Source organism: Hesperophylax consimilis, chromosome 12 (genome assembly GCF_061612785.1).
Source record: "Hesperophylax consimilis isolate HC1 chromosome 12, BYU_Hcon_1.0, whole genome shotgun sequence".
Lineage (NCBI taxonomy): Eukaryota > Metazoa > Arthropoda > Insecta > Trichoptera > Limnephilidae > Hesperophylax > Hesperophylax consimilis.
Window position 1 is genome coordinate 10,512,412 of NC_142847.1, and position 21,497 is coordinate 10,533,908.

At 37.9% G+C, this 21,497-nt stretch overlaps 2 protein-coding genes across 2 annotated transcripts in view; one reads left to right on the forward strand and one right to left on the reverse strand.

Moving 5' to 3' along the window:
• The window catches only part of LOC149419113 (putative aconitate hydratase, mitochondrial), a 38,304-nt gene extending 29,341 nt beyond the window's left edge, over positions 1 to 8,963 (forward strand). Inside the window, exons 10-15 of the mRNA XM_089638119.1 lie at positions 13 to 193; positions 2,271 to 2,417; positions 3,736 to 3,937; positions 5,412 to 5,630; positions 6,502 to 6,631; positions 8,153 to 8,963. Coding sequence (XP_089494245.1) covers positions 13 to 193; positions 2,271 to 2,417; positions 3,736 to 3,937; positions 5,412 to 5,630; positions 6,502 to 6,631; positions 8,153 to 8,290 — 1,017 coding nt within the window. The 3' untranslated portion in view covers positions 8,291 to 8,963. The remainder of the gene's footprint in view (positions 1 to 12; positions 194 to 2,270; positions 2,418 to 3,735; positions 3,938 to 5,411; positions 5,631 to 6,501; positions 6,632 to 8,152) is intronic.
• A 9,568-nt stretch (positions 8,964 to 18,531) lies between these two features.
• Positions 18,532 to 20,427, reverse strand: LOC149419115 (large ribosomal subunit protein eL22-like). The gene is made up of 3 exons (XM_089637684.1): positions 20,303 to 20,427; positions 19,887 to 20,163; positions 18,532 to 18,843 (listed from the first exon to the last, which is right to left on the reverse strand). Exons 2-3 carry the CDS (start codon positions 20,155 to 20,157, stop codon positions 18,680 to 18,682), a joined length of 435 nt encoding a protein of 144 aa, XP_089493810.1. The 5' UTR covers positions 20,158 to 20,163; positions 20,303 to 20,427; the 3' UTR covers positions 18,532 to 18,679.
• Between the last annotated feature and the right edge of the window lie 1,070 nt (positions 20,428 to 21,497).

Consider the following 21,497-nt stretch of genomic DNA (forward strand, 5'->3'; position numbering starts at 1 on the left):
TGTTGATGTTAGGTCCTAGCCAATGCCTGCGGCCCCTGCATCGGGCAGTGGGACCGTCGTGACACCAAGAAGGGAGAGAAGAACACCATCGTCACATCCTACAACAGGAACTTCACCGGCAGGAATGACGCCAACCCCGCCACCCACTGCTTTGTCACCAGCCCCGAGCTGGTCACTGCCCTGTCCATCGCTGGTACGTTATACTTCAGTCACACTCGGCCAAATCTACAAATGTTCTCCACTGGGTCTCGTTCCTAGACATTCGCCTCCAGTTCTCGGAACTGCTCCAAATTTGAAAGGCGGGTATGGGGACCGCCGCCCCAGGAACCATTCATTGTATGATTTAACTATAACAAATTACTTTGCTACGTTTGGTGACTTAGTAGAAGTGTCCGGGTGTGAGATTTGTCCAGGTCTTGAAGGCAAATTATTCTGCCCACCAAGTGCATCGCGGGCTATATCGGGAGAGGCCGGTTGATGGAGATCCTTTGATCTCTCCAGTCGGACTCTCTCGACCCGTCATCTTGCACCGCAGTGGGAGGGATGGACTCATACATTCGTCACTCCTGGACACACTATCCCCGGATTCCTGACCACCTATCTTTTTCCTTCCCAGAACTTACTTTTCTCAAAAAGACCATCTATGAAGATGACATAGGCCCTGAGGGAAATCATTTTTCTGATGGCCTCTTCTGATGTGTGTTAATGTAAAAAAAAATGTTTCTCTCTGCTTCAGGGGCGGGTTCCACTGGGTGAAATATAATACAGGGTTTTCCAATAAGAGGTGTTATTTTGATATTCAATCGTAAAAGATCATTGGTTTCGTTGCTTGTGTGGCACGTAGCGCCGTCGTGTCGAAAGTAAACGATGTCCAGATCAATACCATCCAATTCCGGCCATAAAAAATCATTAATTATCTCTCGATAGCGCAATCCATTCACCTTAACTGTTGCTCCAGCCTCATTTTCGAAAAAGTAAGGTCCAATGACTCCGCCGGACCATAAACTGCACCAAACAGTCACACGTTGAGGATAGAGAGGCTTTTTAACAATAACTCTTGGGTTTTCCAATCCCCAGATGCGACAATTTTGCTTGTTGACGAAGCCACTGAGGTGGAAATGGGCCTCATCACTCAGGATGATTTGCATTTGATTCACTCAAGTGAATTTTAATAATTTCAATGCGTTGTTGAAGCGTGTATCGTTCCATTTTTATGAATGGCGTAGTTTCTACTTGTCAAATGTAAAAAAATGACAGCTTCAAAAGTAACATCTACCGAAATAACGGGCTATTCAAAATAACACCTCTTATTGGAAAACCCTGTATATTTATCTAATACTCTTGCCCAATCTTAGCTAGAGAGCCAATAAAAGTCATCAGCTATCACCAATGACTTATGTAATAATCACCCACTAGGAGTGCACCAATATAAATCTAAAGACTATTTTTGTTGTTTATATAAAAAGTAGACAAAAATTCCAGGATTACAAATAACCTAACAATATTTTAATTCCTTCAACTACTATCATTATAAGTGTAAAATTTTGCCTGTGCAAAGATGGTGGACTTAGTATTTATAAATGAAAAAATATATTTATTTTTTGGAAAAACTTAGTGAGTAAAACCTCAAATTGTAATATATTTAATTATTGAAGATAATATTAGCGATTCCTAAACAAAAATCTGAAACAGAAAAATCAGAAAAAGAAAAGTCACATCTAGGACTCGAACCCAAAACCCTTGTCTTTCCGGGGCACCGCTCTACCAACTGAGCTAATGGGACCCTATTTCCTTCGGTCATTTTAACTGTATCATACTTCGAATAAGAACTACCAACATTGCCTTCATTTTTCTCACTGCAAATTATCCCACTATACTCTATTTATCCTCCATAATATATATTTTTTCTTCCTTCCAAATACAATAATTTGTATGGATTTTAATTTTATAATTTTTTTACTTTGTTAGTTATATTATTTTTTCGCAAATGTACACTCCTCTTCCATTCACAAGCAAATGCTTTTAATGGAAGTGTAGTATAAATTAAAACAGTATGACTTGTAAACCTTTTATATTTATTGTAAAAAAACACAAATAAATAATAATAAATACTATGGTGGTAGCAAGAAATTTTCAAATATTGTCAGGTTATTCGTAACCCGGGAATGTTTGTCTTTCTTTTTAATCGCTTTTAATGACTTTACATCACTTTTTAAAGGCTTGTTGAGTTATCATGGAACCGTGTTTTACAATGAGTGTTCCTTCCACAGGTCGTCTGGACTTCAACCCACTGACCGATGAGCTACGCGGCGTGGAGGGCAAGTTCAAGCTGTCCGACCCCTTCGCTGATGAGCTCCCCGCCCGGGGCTTCGACCCCGGCCAGGACACCTACGAGGCGCCCCCGTCTGACGGCTCCGGTAATATAAACCATTGAATTAACTATTTTCTGTTTTCCTGTTCCTCAATAAGGGATTCCAGTCTATTTTATTTTTTGTTATGAATTACCTTATAACTTAAATACTAGTTTTTTTATCACTTCATCATACTAAGTAATCTAAACAAAACAAGACAGAAAAATAAAAAGATTACAGTCACAACTAAGAAAAATAAAAATAATTAAACTTTTACTGGTATTTTTTAAAATTTATTTTTACAAATGTCGATTTCATAATTTGCATTTTTCAAATCCTGCCAAAATGATTGAAATCTGACAGGTTACACGTGAGTCATACATACCCCGGTTTTGTCGAAAGGGGGTATTTCACTATGTCGGGCTAAATATCTGACTAGCTATCCGTTGGCTGGCTTTAAGGATCAGAATAAATTCGTTATTCAACGGCGACCGTTTCACCATTGTTGCCGAGCTTCCGGATAAATAACACTCGAAATAGTCTGGCAACATCGCAAAATGTTTGCAGTTACTCCATCTACTGCCACGGCTGTCTAGCGTCACAGTCCACACACCGCAAAGTGTGCATTTTTTTGGTTATGTTATGTTGATTATCAGGTCATTTTAGATATTTTAGATTTAGAATTAATACATTGTTTCTTATTTTGAACACAATCAAATAATTAGGATGGATCATACAAGCATTCAAATTCATTCAACAAAATTCGACTCACTTCTCCGCTGTCAAACTCGGAATGTTTTGACGCCATCTTTGATTCGAGGAATAGCGCCTAACGTGACGTTCGAGCACTGATTAGTCAAATCGAACTCTAACCCGAGCGTTAGCGTTATTCAGATATAGTGAAAACGAAAAAATGACTAATCCGCGGATTAGTGCTTAGTCAGAACATAATCAGAGATAGTGAAATACCCCCTAAGTGTAAGGTCAATCCCAATTGGGTCAATATAAAAACAACAAAAAAACCTAATTTAAATATTTAGCAAGATTTAAAAAAAAAAAAAATTTCAAATAATTTGTAAACGTGTTAGTATTGGCAGTGCAACTTGGCACTTTATTATGTTTGAGTAAAAAAGCAGTAAGGTCATATGTAGGTTACCTAATATTTATAATTTTTTTAACATAATAAAATATTTCACAAGAAATCCGTTAAAATGTATGAAAAAAAACCAACTCGCATCGCTAGGAGGCGCTAGAGTAGCATACTGCCATCAGAATGTATGGTAAATATCGGAAGTCAGAGGTATTATAACTATTCTACAGTATTTGGTGAACTCACTTAGGTTTTTCATTCGAGAATGTAATTAATTTGATGTAATATCTTCAGGTGTCAAGGTCTCCGTGGACCCTGCCTCCGAGCGCCTTCAGCTGCTGTCCCCCTTCAAGAAGTGGGACGGGCAGGACCTGAAGGACCTCACCGTCCTCATCAAGGTCAAGGGAAAGTGCACCACCGATCACATCAGCGCTGCTGGACCCTGGCTCAAGTACAGAGGGCATCTGGACAACATCTCCAACAACATGTTCATCGGGTAGGTCCAGAGATAGCACTTGCTCTTCAGGAGGCCGTCCGGATATTACTAGAGCCTCTACTGACCCTGTTTTTCAGATCTACCAATAATTATAACCATTTTACACTATTCTTCTTCATGAGCCTTCTGGTGTCCAGCTTTAGGCACAGGCCTTTCCCAAATTGATACTTTGATTCTAACGGTCATCTGAAAGTGGTGCCATATGCCCAGCCTTGTTCCACGTGAGGTTGGAGATTGAGATGGTAATGTCGGCACCTCAGACGTGCTTCTTGTCCACTTGTATTTCCATCTCACAAGAAGGATACCTAGCATGGCTCTTAGTTGTGGCAATTTTTGTCACAACTTTCTTGGTTAGAGTTAATATTTGTGCTCCGAACTTTGTATACATTTTTTAATTCACACATTTAGAAGTATTATATCTTACTGCTTTTTAGAATATTGCTGAAGCTGGCCCATCCAAATCATCGTCTCTCAATTTCATTTCAATGTTCATCGTTAACCTTTCTGTACCTGAAGGTAAAAATCACACATCACCTGAAGGGGGATCATCACTAGGGTCCCCCATATATTTATTTATTTATTTAACGCCCAGAGGGCTTTTACATGGTTGGTAGTATAATTTTAATTTGACAGATACTTTGAAACATAAAAAATAAGAATAAAATTACATTTGATAAAAGCTATGCAACAAGTCATACAAACACAAGAAACAAAAACAGAAAATTACAGCTATTTGTAGGCTTACATGATGTGTTTAGGAGTATTGTTGAAATAAATGTTTTAAATGATCCACAAAACTTGCCAAGTTGGTATTGAATATGTCAACATCACCCAAGTAATGATTTCCCACGGTGTGAAGTCGTTGTATCGGAGAGTGGGCAATGTAGTTACGCTTATGTGTGCTGCTGTAGAATATTGTATTTTGTCGTGTTGTTACTGTGGGTGTGTATGTATGTATTATCATACTTCTTAATATTCTTTTTGCCCTTTCCAATAACACTCAGATATTAGTTACCATTTAAACTGGACATCGCCCATCTTCGCCCAGCAGCCGTATCAAATATAATTAAGTAATGAAAAATGGTAAAAGAGATAGGATTACTCAAATACATATATTATTGTAGCCCTTTTTTATTAAAATGCACTTTATATGTCTGCTTTTGTGGTGACGAATTTGAGGGATACTGGTGGGAGAGGGGAGAGTAATTTTGCAGGAAATGGATAGATATTAATATGAAAGGGATAATTTTTTATAAACGCAACACCAAATAGTTTTTCTAGAATTACCTAGAGTATGTGATTTAGGAAACAAATTAAATACAGCACAAAACTCTCGTTCGGGGTACGTGTATTACCCCCCTCTGGTGTAGAAGGGTTAACAATACATTGTTACATTGGCTGATGAAGTGGAGTATATTTTTTTTATCTGTTTTTTATATTACTTGAGCTAATGAAAGCATTATTTCTCTTGCAGCGCCATCAACTTTGAGAACAATGAGATGAACAACGTCAAGAATCAGCAGACGGGCGAGTGGGGCGGTGTGCCCGATGTGGCCCGCGCCTACAAGGCCAAGGGGGTGGAGTGGGTGGCCGTGGGAGACGAGAACTACGGCGAGGGCAGCAGTCGTGAGCACGCCGCGCTCGAGCCTCGCCATCTCGGCGGCAGGGCCATCATTGTCAAGTCCTTTGCCAGGTGAGCGGGAGATGAATGAGATCAACAGCCAATGGGCATGTAGGCACAGGCAGTGTAGGCATGCTGAGTCTGTTCTACAGGTACTTCAATGGAGCCTGCTCTAAGGAGTTAGCATGAATTGATATCCTGTGCAGTAGCCATGGGCAGATTCATTCACAATAATGAATCAATTCAGTCTTATTCATCTGGTCAAGTGAACTAATTCATTAATTTAATTCCTTGATTCGACACTTCATTTTGGTTTTGTACTTAGAATGCTCACATTTAGGAACCTCAAAGAAAGCAATAATGAAGGATTTTTTCACATTCAAATAAATGTGTTCGTTTTGAAAAAAACATTTTAAATAAACACACAAAAATATCAAATATAGGGATTTATTTTGTACATTGCAGAAGTACATTTATAACTTTACTTAGAAAACCTGTATTTGTAAGCTTTACACTTTATAGCACAGAGTTCTTAAAGCGACAGTCGAGCTTCATGCACAGTGTGCAGTGGTGCATGTGCATGAAACTCGACAATACACTAGCGGAACACCCATTCACAGTTGATTCTGGCTTCATGAGAATGGGTTGTTTCTTCGACTCGTGTGTTGTTTGGGCCTCTTCGAGACCCGCATCAATAAATCCCTTCCTGCAGCCCCTAACTTAACCCCGCCTCACAACGCTGTCCAACAGGCTGGCGATGTAGTTCCCCTGTCTTTTCAGACAGGGGCGCTCTTTTGAGGTATCACATAAAAATAAATATACTTGCTACATCGGGAGGTTCATTCATATGCAATATGCATCAATGTATTGAAGGGAACTCCAAACTTTTTAGTAAGGATTTCTGTGAATTCTCTTGGTACTAATTTGTCGTGTTTGTTTGCAGGATTCATGAGACCAACCTGAAGAAGCAGGGCATGCTTCCTCTGACCTTCGCCAACCCCTCTGACTACGACAAGGTGCAGCCCGACTCCAAGATCTCCCTCCTCGGCCTTGCTGGCATCGCCCCTGGAAAGGTATTGCATCAACCAACTTATTATTCTTCTTGAGTCGTTGCCTTATTGCTGAGGATTGTGCCCCCCCCCACTCAATTTGCCCTCTTTAACTAGGCTCGTCGATTTCTCACGGTCCAATAGGTGTAGACACCGACATTCCGAACGCCTGTGATACTTGTCCGTTTCAACATGTCCAGCCCATCGCAGACATTGGAACCTACAGAATCTCATGCTTTATCAGATGAATGTAGTATTTTTTCTGATCCCTTAAAGATCCATAAACACAATAGATTTTCACTGTATTTGATGAATGGTCCATCCATATCAACTGTGCTACAAACTCTCTCTATTCTCTCTTGAATATCAAGACTATGACTTGTATATTTTTCTGGTTTTGGACCTTCACTGGAAACACTTTTGTCGTATTTTAACCTTTTTATTTCGTATCACAAAACATGCTTTTTCTAATATTTACGTTGCCAATAACAATTTATTGATAACGGGCCCGACCCTCGTACAGCTAAACCACAGACATAGGAATTAATAGACGAGAAGATAAAGGCGAGGGGTAAAATCAACTGTTGAAGAACGAAGGGAGTGAAGATGACTGTGATTCGTCAATAAATCAATCTGACAGTAAATAGGCATCTCGCATTATAATATCACCATTTACTTCTTAAAAGTAAAATCTGCTTTGAATGAATAGACATTTTTACATGGGAGCGCAAATTACTCGCCACGTTATGAACAAATTTGCGAAGTCCAAATTCGGCAAAGTAAGGCAGCTTCTATATTCACAGTCGTAGTTAGTTTCAGAGTATTTAGTTAAGACACTTTTATAAATGTTCATAATTTACTTCCCAGCAACCAACCAGCTTTGTGTTTCGCGTCCAGACGTTTCTCGATGTGATAGTAACAACTGATTCATATTATACGATGTGAATATGCTTAAAATAAAATAAAATAATGCTTATATATGGAATGTAATACGACAATTGGGTTTATTCTCTTTTTCGCATCTATTTTTACCAGTTTTCATAGTACAAGTAAACATTTTGCCGTGTTATTTCGTAAAATGAACCGATGATGCCTCGACCATAGTTCGCACAAGAATGATGACGTCACGTTTTCAAATATCACTTGAGGCCGTACGCGAGCCCAGCCGGCTCAATGGAACCGGTATGGGGAGTGGGGATAATACGCTTTTAATCACTTAGGGCAGGTCTACTAATATTCATATGTCTATGAGCTAAACACTGTTTACTGTAATAAATTTCTGAAGGAAAGAACACTTTTAGACTGGGAACAGGCCCTTTATAGATTAAAAATACTAATCCATTGACAGTTGTTGATATACACAATGAAAAAGAAGGCACCTGTTTATCGACATATTAGAGCTCTAAAAATGTTAGCACAGATTCACACCATTTCTAATAATTAACTATTCAAACAATACATAGATGGCGACTGTATCCAGATTATTAAAACTTATCTTTTACAAAATTGAACATGACTTTAAAACTATATGTTAATTGTTCACAGCCCCTGCAAGCCGAAATCAAGCAGAAGAATGGCTCTGTGGAGAAGATCTCCCTGAACCACACACTCAACGAGCAGCAGATTGCCTGGTTCAAGGCCGGCTCCGCCCTCAACCGCATGAAGGAGATCTCCGGCAAATGAAGACACTCGCCACCGTAGTCCGCTCTTCGCCTTTTATTTCTTCGGGCAACCAACAAACACGGTCTTAGTTCTTTAGGAATCACGCAATACTGGACAGCTGTCTTGAGTTATGCTGCTCTTGTTTTCAAGGAATGAGCACAAAGCTGCAGACTTGGATATGAACCTATCAAACGCGCAAATCAATTAAATAAGTCAATTTACTAATAAGCGAGACAGTTCACTTCAGACAGTAAGTTTACTAATGGGCAAGGTAATCGTTTCACTTCAACAGTAAATTTACTGATGAATTAGACATTGTTTTGCTTCAGATAGTAAGTTTACTAATGGGTGAGGCAATTGTTTTGCTAGTCAGTAAGTTTACTTATGGGCGAAGCAATTATTTTACATCAGTCAGTTATATCTACTCTTATGGGCAAGGCAATTATTATTGTTCAGCTAGTCTGCAGCATTGTTGATGGCTATTTTATATCTTATGAATTATATTTTTCTCTTACGTTTCTTGAACGATTTTATGTAATGAAATGTATTATGTTTATGTGATTTAAACGCCATGGATTTTTTTTACATCGTTCTGTGTAGTACATCTGATTAGATTTAATATGTAAATAAATTATTTTACAAAATTTTTAATGATACATAATATGATTAGGACAATAAAATATACAAAATATTATTGATTTGTTTCCTTTAATTTAAGTGCTGCGAATCTATCACTTAACCATAAACCACTTATGTTATCCTTCAATGGTTATATTCTTATATTACCTCAAATCTCCGATTGCGTAGAATCACAGTCATTTGCATATTTAGATTACTCTGTCAATCAATATTGACTAAAATTAAAATTTATTAACATTGACCAAAATACAAATTATGAAGCGCAAAACACTGCCACCAGGAACTAAATAAATTAAATTTTCCACCATTGGGAGGAATGTCAATGTCAACAAGCTACACTGGCGGCCAACGTTGGGGAGTATTACTGGAGTTGGATGTATTATTTAACCCCTATGAGACGGGTGAAATTTAGTAAATTTCTAAAATCCAAATATAATATTGAAAATTATAATCGGCACCCTTCTGCAAATATCAACTTTTTTAGTTTGAAATTTAACGAAATACATTTAAAACATAGCCATACACAATGCAGTGCACCTCAGGGTAGTAATAATTTCACTGGACTGCAAATGTAGTCAGCTGCACTATAGGGGCGGGTGCAGTAAAAAAAAAAGATGAATGTTTTTTTTTTTTTTTCTTATTATTTCTGGCTTTCACCCTTCAAGGGTGTTCTTGGCCATCATTTAAAATTATTGAGAAATGAAAGGTGAATTTAAATATTAATTTTATTTAAATTGGCAAATTTCAAAATTATAATGAAAATTGGAGTCGAGTTCAGACTTAGAAGAGATGAGATGTTGAATGGAGGGGAGGCAATTTTAGATAAGGCTTGATAGAAGAGAGGATATTTGTTTAGAGAGGGACAACCAAAATATATGTGATCTAAAGTTCCCACTTCTAGACCACAGAATGTACAATCTGGGGAGTCAACAACGTGAATTTTAAAAAGATGGGAAGGAACGGAACAATGTCCGATCCTCATTCGAATGAGTGAAGAAATTTCTTTTTTGGAAAAATGAGGGAATTGCTGAAACCACGGTTTTGATGGAATAGTCCTTTGTATTGAGGCATAGCAGGCTCCCTTGGATTGACTAGCAATGTGCCAATACTCCGACCAAACATTGCGGGATCTACCTTTGATGATGGAAAAAATGTCAGATAGGGGAATGTGGTTTACGAGGGTAACAACAGGGTTGGACGCTCCTTGTTTTGCCAAGGCATCCGCAATATCATTACCCATGATACCAACATGTCCAGGAATCCAAATCAGAGTTACAGTTTTACCAGAGCTTTGAATGGAGGCTATCATCTCTCGAATAAGGCATACAAAGTGATCATCAGGATGAAGAAGAGGACTGGATTTAAGTTTTTGGAGGGAACTGAGAGAGTCAGAGAGAACGAGGGAATGTTCGAAATTATTTTTGATTATATATTTGAGAGATTCTATTATTGCAATGCACTCGGCTGAAAATATTGAAAATTGATTTGAAATTGAATGAAATATTCTGTCATTAGAATTATTGTGGTAAACGTTAATACCTATACCACAGTTAGGAGAGTCGGGAGATTTGGATCCATCAGTAAATAAAAGAGAAAAGTTGGGCCATTTAGATGAAATAATGTCATTGAACATATTATTGACAGTTCGGGCCGGGAGATTGGAATGGCTTTTAAGGATTCCGATCCCTTCTATTATTGTTGGGGATAGGGTGACGTGACTATATTTTAATTTGTATAAGGGAAGTAGATCATTTTGGATTATGTGAAGCTCTGAGAGAGACTTAAAATTTTTACAGATGCCAGGAAGAGGTTTAGTTGAAGCTCTGATTGTAGATGAATGAGTTGAGTGAATGAACAACGAGACGCTGGGGATAACCTGATGACATTTAGAATTTAAACATTTAAGAACAAATTTGTCAGCAAATAGTTGACGCCTTAAATAAAGAGGAGGATCAGAACATTCTACTTGAAGGGAATTGATGGGTGACGATTGCATCGCTCCAGTTATAATTCGCAAAGATTTAGATTGAATTTTGTCTAATTTATCAAGTACATTTTTTGAGGCAGTACTAAAAAGTGGGCAGGCATAGTCAAGATAGCTTCGAATAAGTGCGTTGTAAAGCAACTTAATGCAAGTAGGGTGAGCACCCCACCAAACGCCAGATAATGATCTGATGATATTTAAATTTTTTTCGCATTTAGTAACTAAATTATTAATATGGGAAGACCATTTAAGTTTCCTATCAAATGTTACTCCCAAAAATTTTACTTCAGAAGCGTTGGGGATTGGAGAATTTTTAAATAAAATTTGAACGGGGGGGTTTTTATGGCGGTTTGAGAAGGTGACACACTGAGTCTTTTGGATTGAAAGTTCAAGACCATTTAACGTGAGCCATGTGCAAAGGGCATTCATGGCTTCGTTAAGATATTTGACGGCGAGAGGGATGATTTTGGATGATAAGAAGAAAGCTATGTCATCTGCGAACTCAATAACTTTTACTTGTGGGGGAATAGCGACATGCATATCATATGTGTATATACTATACAGTAAGGGGGACAATACATCGCCCTGTGGTAAACCCTTCCAAATAGACCTACTTTGAGGAAAAATATCTGGAAGTTCAATGAAAATTTTTCTATCTAGAAATAGATTAATAATAGATTGAACAAACATGGGGGGAAGGCCAAGGCCTAGAAGTTTTTTTTTCAAGATTGGGATGGAAACATTGTCAAAGGCGCCTTCTATATCTATAAAGACGGCAAGACAAACTTCCTGTTTAGAAATTGATAAATTAATATCAGTACTGATGATGGCAAGGTTATCTTGAGTGGATTTTTTTTTCCTAAATCCAAATTGAGATGGAGAGAGAAGCTGTTTACTCTCGACAAAAAATTCTAATCGGTTTTTAATTAATTTTTCATAAAGTTTACTGAGGGTGGATGAAAGAGCGATTGGCCTGTAGTTGGATCCAGAATTTGGTGATTTGTTTGTTTTTAAAATAGGGATGATTATTTGACAACTCCAGTCATCAGGCATTATACCAGTCTGGAAGATTTTATTTAAGATGCTTAAGAAGTGGTTTAGAACATTATCATTACTATTTTTGATTATGCTGTAAGGTATACCATCTCTGCCTGGAGATGAGTCCTTGACTGTTGATAAACAATTTTTTAGCTCAATTAAGGTGAACGGAGAGTCTAGCCAATGATTAGACATAGGAGTATTATAGATGGGCGTTATTTCATCTAAGTTAGGTACAGAAGGGGGGGCAATTTTGTCCAAAAATTCATCGATCCATTTAGAATGAGACGCTCGAGGAGATGGTGAACTGAAGGAGGATCTAAATCTTCGGATCATAGACCAAACTTCCGAAATTGGAGTGTTCGGAGATACTGAACTGCAGAAGTTGTACCACCCAGATCTTTTTTTTGACCTCAATACCCTTTTGGCATTGGATTCAGCATTTTTGTATATAAGATAGTTCTCCATAGTCATATTGTAACGATAGGAAAGAGATTTAGCTTTCCGAATTCTTACTACTTTGGAACATTCCTCATCCCACCAGGGAGTTGGAGGGAGTTTTTTGAGAGATTTAGTTTTAGGGGGAGGATTTGATTTATTTATTGCAGTTATGAGCATTGATTTGAAGTTATTATAATCATCTTTGACGGAAAATATATCGGTGGCGGGTGAATTTAATAGGAACTTGTCCATATGAGAGTTAAATTCATCCCATTTGGTGTGTTTCGTTTTAATTTTTGTCGAAATATGAGACTTGTCTGATTGGAAAGAAGTTTGATAAGTAATGGTGATCGGGAAATGATCACTGGAGCAAGGGTCGGGGGACACCACCCACGAGGAGAGAGAAGCCAGACTAGTAGAACATATCGATAGATCCACTGCACTGGGGTTTGTGCTGGGGCGTGAGATCCTAGTAGGAGATCCGTCATTCAAAAGGAAAAGGTTGGATTGATCTAGGAAATCCATCACACTTCGACCATCTCGGTCGGAGAAAGCAGAACCCCAGACGGGGGAATGGGCATTAAAATCGCCTAATATAAAGAAAGGAGGGCTTAGTTGACTTACAATTTGCAACCAAGTTTGTTTATTGAAGTGGGCTGTTGGGGGAAGATAGACTGAAATAAAGGATGTGTCCTTTATTTTAGCTGCAACCATTTGAAAGTCAGCATTGGGGGGTTTGATATTATTTATTGGGGAAAATGATATGGATTTTTTAATAAAAAGGGCAGCACCGCCGCCCGAACCTTCCGGGCGGTCGTCGCGGAGACAGGAATACCCTCCCACATTAAAGTGGGTGGATGGAGTAAACCAAGTCTCCGAGATAGCAGCCAAAGAAATAATGTTGGAATTTAATAGGTTAAGGAGATCAGATTTGTTAGAAATAGCACTTCGGCTATTCCACTGAAGTATTCTGACATCCTGAAGAGTCATTTTGAATAAATGATTTTAATGTGGAAATAATAGTAGCAGCGTTGGACGGTAGATTAGTTTGAGAAGAAATAAGGTCAATTAGAAGCATAATAAGAGTTTGGATAAATGAAGAATTGTCTTGGGAGAGTTTTTCAGAAAGTTTAAGAGAGTTCATTGAGGACGGATTATAATTATTTGCACACCCATTTGTGGCATTTGATAGAGGTGAACCATTGGGATTTAAGAGCAGTGAGTTGTGTTGTTGCTGATCGTATCCAGGAGCCGGTTTAGAGATAGCGTTTTTGTATGTGAATTTAGTTGAACGAGAAGAAGTTGTTGTAGTGGAGGGAAGAGAGTTGGATGAGGAGTTGCTGGATAAAGCCTCAGCAAATGATTTTTTGACAGGCGGGAATAGTTTAGAAGCCTGCAGAAAAGACAAGTTCTGAGAGGCCATAGAAATTTTAATATTTTTTTGGCGAGATTGTTCTGGGCAAGATGTGTTGATAGCTGTATGTGAGCCTGAGCAGTTAAAACATTTAGGTGAGGATGAAGAAGGACATTGGTCAGCTGCGTGGTTTTCTCCACATTTAAAACATCTGGGTTGAGATCTGCATGCAGCTTTGGTATGACCAAAACGGCAGCAATTGAAACATTGAGTGGTGGGATAAGTATACATTTCAACTGGTAATGAGTTGAAGAATAAATATATATGGGAGGGAAGAGATTGACCTTCAAAGGTGATAACGACAGATTGGGAGGGCTTCCAAGAAATTATACCCTCAGAGGAGTCCTTGTAATTTAGCCTCCTGGCTTTTATGGGATTGCCAATGTGTTGGGGGGTTGAAAGTGAAGACAGAATTTCTTCGATGGACAGATCGGTCGAGATACCTCTGACCAAGCCCATGCGAGTGACATTGAAAGTAGGGATATATGCCTTGAACTTTGAATTAGATGAAATGAAGATATTTTTGATGAAACTGTTGGCAGCTGACCCTGAGAGGAATTCGACGGAGATTCGGAAGCGACCCTCGGCTTTTACACCTCCAGGCTTGATTGAAAGATTCTTGCTATTTGATAGGAATTTGCCAAATTCAAGAGGGTGGATGGTTTTTCCTTGCTCAGTTTTTTGGGCGTATACTATGAATGGGCCACGGGAATGAGGAGAATAAAAGTTTGTTGGAGGAAGTTGAGAAAGTGCTGGTGGGGACTGTGAAGTCGAAGGCGAGTCAAGTTTTATTGGGGAAGAAGGAGTAAATTTCCTTTTTTTGGTAGAAGTCAAAATGACAGAATCACTGTCAGAAATTTCTACATTTTCCCCGTCTGGGGGGTCCGGAGAGGGATCTGGGGGCTTTGTAGGGGGTCCAGGAGGGAAATCTCCCTCCATTATTCACAACAGTAAACAACTACAATAATAGTATGAAAAATGACAGGAGTAAAAAAGTTTATAAATATCTGGAAATCAGCAGCGAAAAGTGACTCCTGGAAGATCAGAAGGGAGAAGAACCCTCAAGGCACAACACACTACACTTTTTTTTTGGCCAGAAAACAAAATAGAATGGAAAAAAATTAATTTTAGATAGAGCAAAACAAAACAACTGATGACAGCCAAATGTTATTGTTGCAATCAAAGATGAATGTTGAAAATGGAAAAAAACGCTACATACATGCTTAAATGTTTTTAATATTCTTAAAAACAATATGTATTTCACATATAATTGAACGTGTTCATTAAAATTAACTTTATGCTAGTGAACCCTGCAATGCTTCGCTATTGCTAATGTCTTTCTCTGGCATCTCCGACACTTTTTCCACCATTCACTACTTCAATGTTATGCTGAGGCCAAATGGCGCAATTTCGCAAGTTGTGAGTTGCATTTCTGAGTCGTGGGTCGGCAGACAACTCAATTTGCATCGCCGTGCGGCACAAACCGAACTTTTATTTGAAACCGAATGCAGCGTAAATTACTCGACTCACAAAATTACCATTGTTTGCCTTACTGTTAAAAAACTACATTACTTTGACTTAAATTTGACTCCGTATCTCGTTCTGGTGCAGAGATACTGCGTTAAGAATTCCTTGTGCCATTCTTCTACCATTCAAATCACTCTCAAACAACACTCTTGGCACTAATAAGAACAAACTTTGAAATTTTCAGCGATATTGGTTAACTACTTTTCGAGTTTTTGTAAGCACAAACATACATACGTATGCTGAATTTTTATATATTACTAGCTGACTTGTACCTGGAGTTTCTCGAAGACATTTCTTTACTTTCTATTAATATAATATGCATGTATTACATACATCTGGAAGAAATTCTCAAAATGATAGTGACAACCCTATCAAAATCTGTCATGTAGTTTAGAAGAACTAAGCGCACAGACAGACGTGGATAGCGACTTTATTTTATGCTGTTCAGAGACGTCTCCACTCTCTCTAACCGGCGAACATACCTCGATCTCATGATCCTGTATAAAGTTTGCAATAACGTTATAGATTGTCCTGACTTACTCAAACTGATAAACTTTAAAATTCCACCCAGAACAACTAGGTTTAACGACTTATTCCACATTATCTGGTCGCCCACAAATAATACTGGTGTCAGCGATACAATCAGAAGAATGTGTGAATTGTTTAATCAAAATCAAAACCTGAAGGATTCTGATTAGTAGAAAATTGAAAGCTGTTTTCCTATAAAATAACATTTTCGAGTTAATTGACTTTTGTTGATAGTGACAACCCTATTAAAATCCGTTGCGTAGTTTAGAAGAACTAAGCGCACAAACAGACAGATGCGAATAGCTACTTTGATTTATACATTTTATTTGAGATTAAGTTTAATCTGAAATTTCAAATACGTACTATACTTATTTGGGGATATGGAAGTGAGACAAATGAAAGATGTGATCACAGCGTCTATTTGGGTGAGTCAGTAGCGCAGTTGAGAGATGACTCCGGACAGATTACGTTGATATCAGGTGTAAGCGGCGATGACAGCGGTGGAGTGGTTGAGGAGGTAAAGTCAGCGGGTCGACACCGCGTTGGTGGAGACCGGACTTAAGGATGTGTTCAGAACTGGGGATGACGTGGAGTCTTCCGGGTACTCCAGTGTGAAACAGGATAGCCGAAGGTATGATCGACCTGGTCGGCAGATGTGAAGAAGATGCAGGCCTGCGACGATGTCGCGTAAATGTCGCAGGGTTTAGGCACATGAGAAGCGCAGACCAGGGCGCTGAGCTGCAGAAAGATCAACTCTAAACAAAACTCCGTTACCTATAGATCCACAAATTCACACTTAAATTATTATATATTACCCATTGACATCTTTAACTTCACTATGTCCTGACAAAAAAAAAATCAACTACACAACCGCACTCAAACTAACATCTCATCTACTCCCATTCTTCGTTCCTTTAACTAATCCTATGTTCCCTTCCACCCTCCCCACTCAAAGATAAAAACCATAAAATTAGTATATGGTTGATTGACACACTTCTATGACTCATTCTTATGTTCCAACACCTTTTTTGAAATGATTTGCTGGCCTGTTTCCCCCTTCTACAACATGGTGTCTCCAAGACTCATGTTCACTCCTTCCTTTCCTCAGAAACCCTCCGCACAGTTTCACCAAAGGCGACAAGTCCAAATATGATTTCTCTCAGACCTCCTGCATGGCAGTCAATATTATAGAAAATATATGCATCTTAAGGAGCGTCCAACCCTGTTGTTACCCTCGTAAACCACATTCCCTTATCTGACATTTTTTCCATCATCAAAGAAAGATCCCGCAATGTTTGGTCAGAGTATTGGCACATTGCTAGTCAATCCAAGGGAGCCTGCTATGCCTCAATACAAAGGACTATACCATCAAAACCGTGGTTTCAGCAATTCCCTCATTTTTCCAAAAAAGAAATTTCTTCACTCATTCGAATGAGGATCGGTCATTGTTCCGTTCCTTCCCATCTTTTTAAAATTCACGTCCTTGACTCCCCAGATTGTACATTCTGTGGTCTAGAAGTGGGAACTTTAGATCACATATTTTTTGGTTGTCCCTCTCTAAACAAATATCCTCTCTTCTATCAAGCCTTAACTAAAATTGCCTCCCCTCCATTCAACATTTCATCTCTTTTAAGTCTGAACTCGACTCCAATTTTCATTAAAATTTTGAAATTTGCCTATTTAAATAAAATTAATATTTAAATTCACCTTTCAATACACCTTTCTCAATAATTTTAAATGATGGCCAAGAACACCCTTGAAGGGTGAAAGCCAGAAATAATGGAAAAAAAAAAAAAAAAAAAGACCTTTTGTAGAGATACTTGCAAGCTATGTGAAACCACAAGTCACCTACTGATAGCTATTATCTTTAAAGCTAGTTTCCGTACACAGCGCTACCCGAATTATACTGAACTTGATCAATTTTCCACACACAGCCACAGAGTTGCTATAATGCTATATCAATTGAGTTGAGCGATGAAGACAATATCTTTATTAACCCTAGAGCGCTTGCGCTATTATTTTGTCAAATATGCACTCGTTGAGGATAAGCGCCATAGTAGCTACCCACAGTTTTCTGACCTACCTGTATTGTAAGTTTGAGGACAGTCAGTACTCGGGCGACCATGGGAAGGAAGAGTTGTTACCTGCGAGTCGCGCGCAGCAGAAATTTGCTCACTGCTCGACCATTATATCATATTTACTTATGCACACATAAAAAAAAATGTTAAAATTTTTTATTGCGCAAACTAATGAGGAACCAAATTGCCCGATTCATACCACCGGAAAATACCTTCAGGGAGAGAAGATATGCGCAGTATGCCCATCAAAGAAAAATAGATGGACCAAAAGAGTGCAATGTATGTACATGTGTCAAGACTGTTTCGCTGAAACATGATAGAAAGATAGTGAAAAATAAGTTTGTGTTAAATTCTAGCTATTTTTTTTATTTTACGTATGTTAAGGTAAAAATGATCCCAAAAGTAAACTATTTTTCCATAAGATGATTAAAAACCAAATTTTCAGACTTATTATGTTACTTGAGTAAATATAACTTTTTTCTAAACATTTGATTCCTTTGAACATCTTCACATTTATTTCTAGAAAGTTCCAATAGCTTCGATAAACACAGATGTATTTTAATAATCGCAAAGTGAAATTAAACGAGGAAAGGTAAATCAATAAAATCACAAGTTAAAAGAAAATATTTGTTTTTTAAAGCTTTATTCGACTACACATTCAAAACGTTTACAATTGAACATAATGTAAAAATAAAAAGGTTATTTGTTTTGGATGTATAGGCGAGCAAAGCACTCCGTGTACTGTAACCGTGGTGAAGTGTCTAATCATCATTGTCTTCATTGTCGCTTCCAGCGTTGATATTGAAGTATCTGAGTTCATAGGCGTCCTTCACTGAGGCGACTACTCGCAGCCAATCACGGAGGTTGTTCTTCTTCAGGTACCTCTTGGACAAGTACTTCAGGTACCTCTTGGAGAAGGGGATATCTGCAAACAAATAGATACAAAATGTTACTTCAAATCGTTTGTCTTCAAAATAGAAAGGAATTGGTGGACACCAAAATGGAATATTGAGATTGAACGGGAGTCACTCGATTCAAAACATTATAATTGCTTGAAATTATTAGTACGAGAAGTGAAGGGAGTAAAGATTCTAAAATTTGAAACTTTTGCTGTACAAACAGTGAAGCATTGCCGCCTCTTTTCCAAATGATTACAGGTACACAATTTGATAAATAAAATGTAGTCGGCAAAAAAAAATAATAAAAGCAAAACTAGCAACAACAAAAAAACTCAACCTGAATAGTAAGGAGAATCGAGAATTTAATTCATGTTTAACACGAGTCGTAAAAATTGGGTATTTTTTCTGAATTATTGTGTTGCAAAAACGTGATGTTGGCAGGATGAAACAGAAAATAAAAATATCCAATAATATAGAAATGGATATATTGAGCACAGAATGCTTATTATTATTATTTAATTAAATCACAAACCTTCATTTCATTGTAATAATGTCAAGATAAAAATTAATTTTACAGAAAGTTATATGTGAAAAGGAATGAAACCAATAATGGTGAAAGTTAAAACTAAATAATAAATAAAATAATGTTTTCTTTACATAATAAATCGACATTTCATAATCAGTACCGGGAAAATGAAACAATCACTAAAGTTCAGCAAATTTGACAGCGATAACATAGTTTACAATATTGGCAAGAAAATAGGGTTAAAGACATAATAAGGAACATTAAAACAGAACCAAAACATGTGACTTTTCAATCATTATTTGGTATGGATGCTTGAATAATTTTAGTCATCAAAATATTGAGATTCTTGAAAAAGCTAGTAAAATTTGACGGGGCGGTCTTTCAGGTGGAAATTACACAACATAAAACACGCTGAGTAGTTGAAAGGAGAAGTGACAGTAAACTCTGAGGTTATTATTTTAGTGGTCGGGGGAGTTCTAGAAATAAAAGAATGTGATACAGATTTCATAGGTTGGGGTTAGAATATTTGACGGGTGTAATTACCTGCATTGACGACGATCTTCGTCTTATCCCTGGAGATGACAATGTGGTTGCCAAAATTGTTGGTCTTTCCAGCGACCTTTATGCGTTCCTTCAGGTATTTCTCGAAGTTGGCGACATCGAAGATGTTATCTTCGGCGGGGTGAGTGCAGTCGATGGAAAACTTCAGGGCAATCTTCTTCTTCTGACCCTTTCCGCGGATCTTGCCGCCTTTCGCTGGCTTCTTCCCCTGGGAGAAGAGCTGCGGCTTCTTGACTGCTACTTTATTCACCATTGTAACCTAAAAACCAAAATTTTAAGTTAGAACTTGTGGAGGCACCTGACGAACGTAATAGTGACAGAATACACACGTTTCGGAGGAATTTTGAAATAAAAATTATGGTAAATCGCGTCAAATGTCTGAAATTGAACACACTTACCAACACGTGTTACTCTACCACGACATAAAATTCAAAATGGCCGAGTTACAGTGTTGCCGTTTCGGTGTCAATTCCGCTACCGACCTGCCCCTGCCTCTGGCGGGCCAATGTTGTACTATACATGAAGCAGATTCCTACTTATTCTCCCTGCTATACCGACAACACAGATTCCTTCATTATGTTTCTATATAAATACAACAGATGGATCAATCAAATCATGTTGACCTTAGTATATTATTATTAATTTTGTTTTGCACCAAAAATCAGAGAACCGGATTTCAGCGAGGAGTTTTCAAAAGTGACCAAATCTGAATTTCTTAAATGAGAGTAAACATCGGTTTTAAGTTTGCAGCTAAAAGCTACGCAATCTTAGATGAAGAATATTGCGAAAATATTTTTTATGAATAATCGAATCATTTGTATTAGAAAACACAGAGGACCTTAGGTCAGTAAAGTTGGTGATATTCAGGACTTTCCGCTATCTAAAGGTATTCTCTACCAACTGAGCTATCGCATAAACCCTCAGATCTACAACAATACATCCGATATTTATTGCAATTTAATTTTACCTTTATTTTCTAAATAAAGTTTTCAAACCATATCAAATTACCTAACAAAAAATTATGAAGGGTGTCCAGAAACTCGCAGTATAAAAAGAAAACTGTTGAATTTACATCACCATAAATAAGTCACTCACTACATGACGTAGAGACTCTACACCTCTTTTTTTAGAACTGAGTATTTTTTAAACTTTTTTATCGGCAACAATTGGGTTAAAAAAACTTTTGGAACCGGGTCTACGCTTCGATGACGTTGGCTCCAACCTGCTTGAACGCTGTTGGAGGGTTGACGCCAAGATCCTATAGCTAAACAAAAAACGTCCCTATACGGGCGCAACTGGAGCATTCCGTTCTAACACATCGCCCTTGAGATTATTGTTCATAAAAACGGCGCTACACAAAAATATAAATCATTCAATTACAGTGATCAGGCGTCTACTTGATTTGACAAGGTGCCCCAAAATTTTATTCGCGCCAGGCGACGCGCGACGTTTGGCTTAGGGCCGGCCCTGACAAAAGCTCAAATCCGAAAAAGTTACACCATAAAATTGACTGCAAATTGATGTATACTCAAAGTTCCGGACGGTGTATACCTATTTTTTTAGAATTATGAGTAAAAAATGTGGGTACCTGCC

Coding starts and splice junctions, on each gene's coding strand:
- LOC149419115 (XM_089637684.1), bottom strand. CDS start 20,157: ATGGTGAATAAAGTAGCAGTCAAGAAGCCGCAGCTCTTCTCCCAGGGG. Junction 18,844..19,886: donor GAAGATCGTCGTCAATGCAG/GTAATTACACCC, acceptor ATTTGTTTGCAG/ATATCCCCTTCTCCAAGAGG.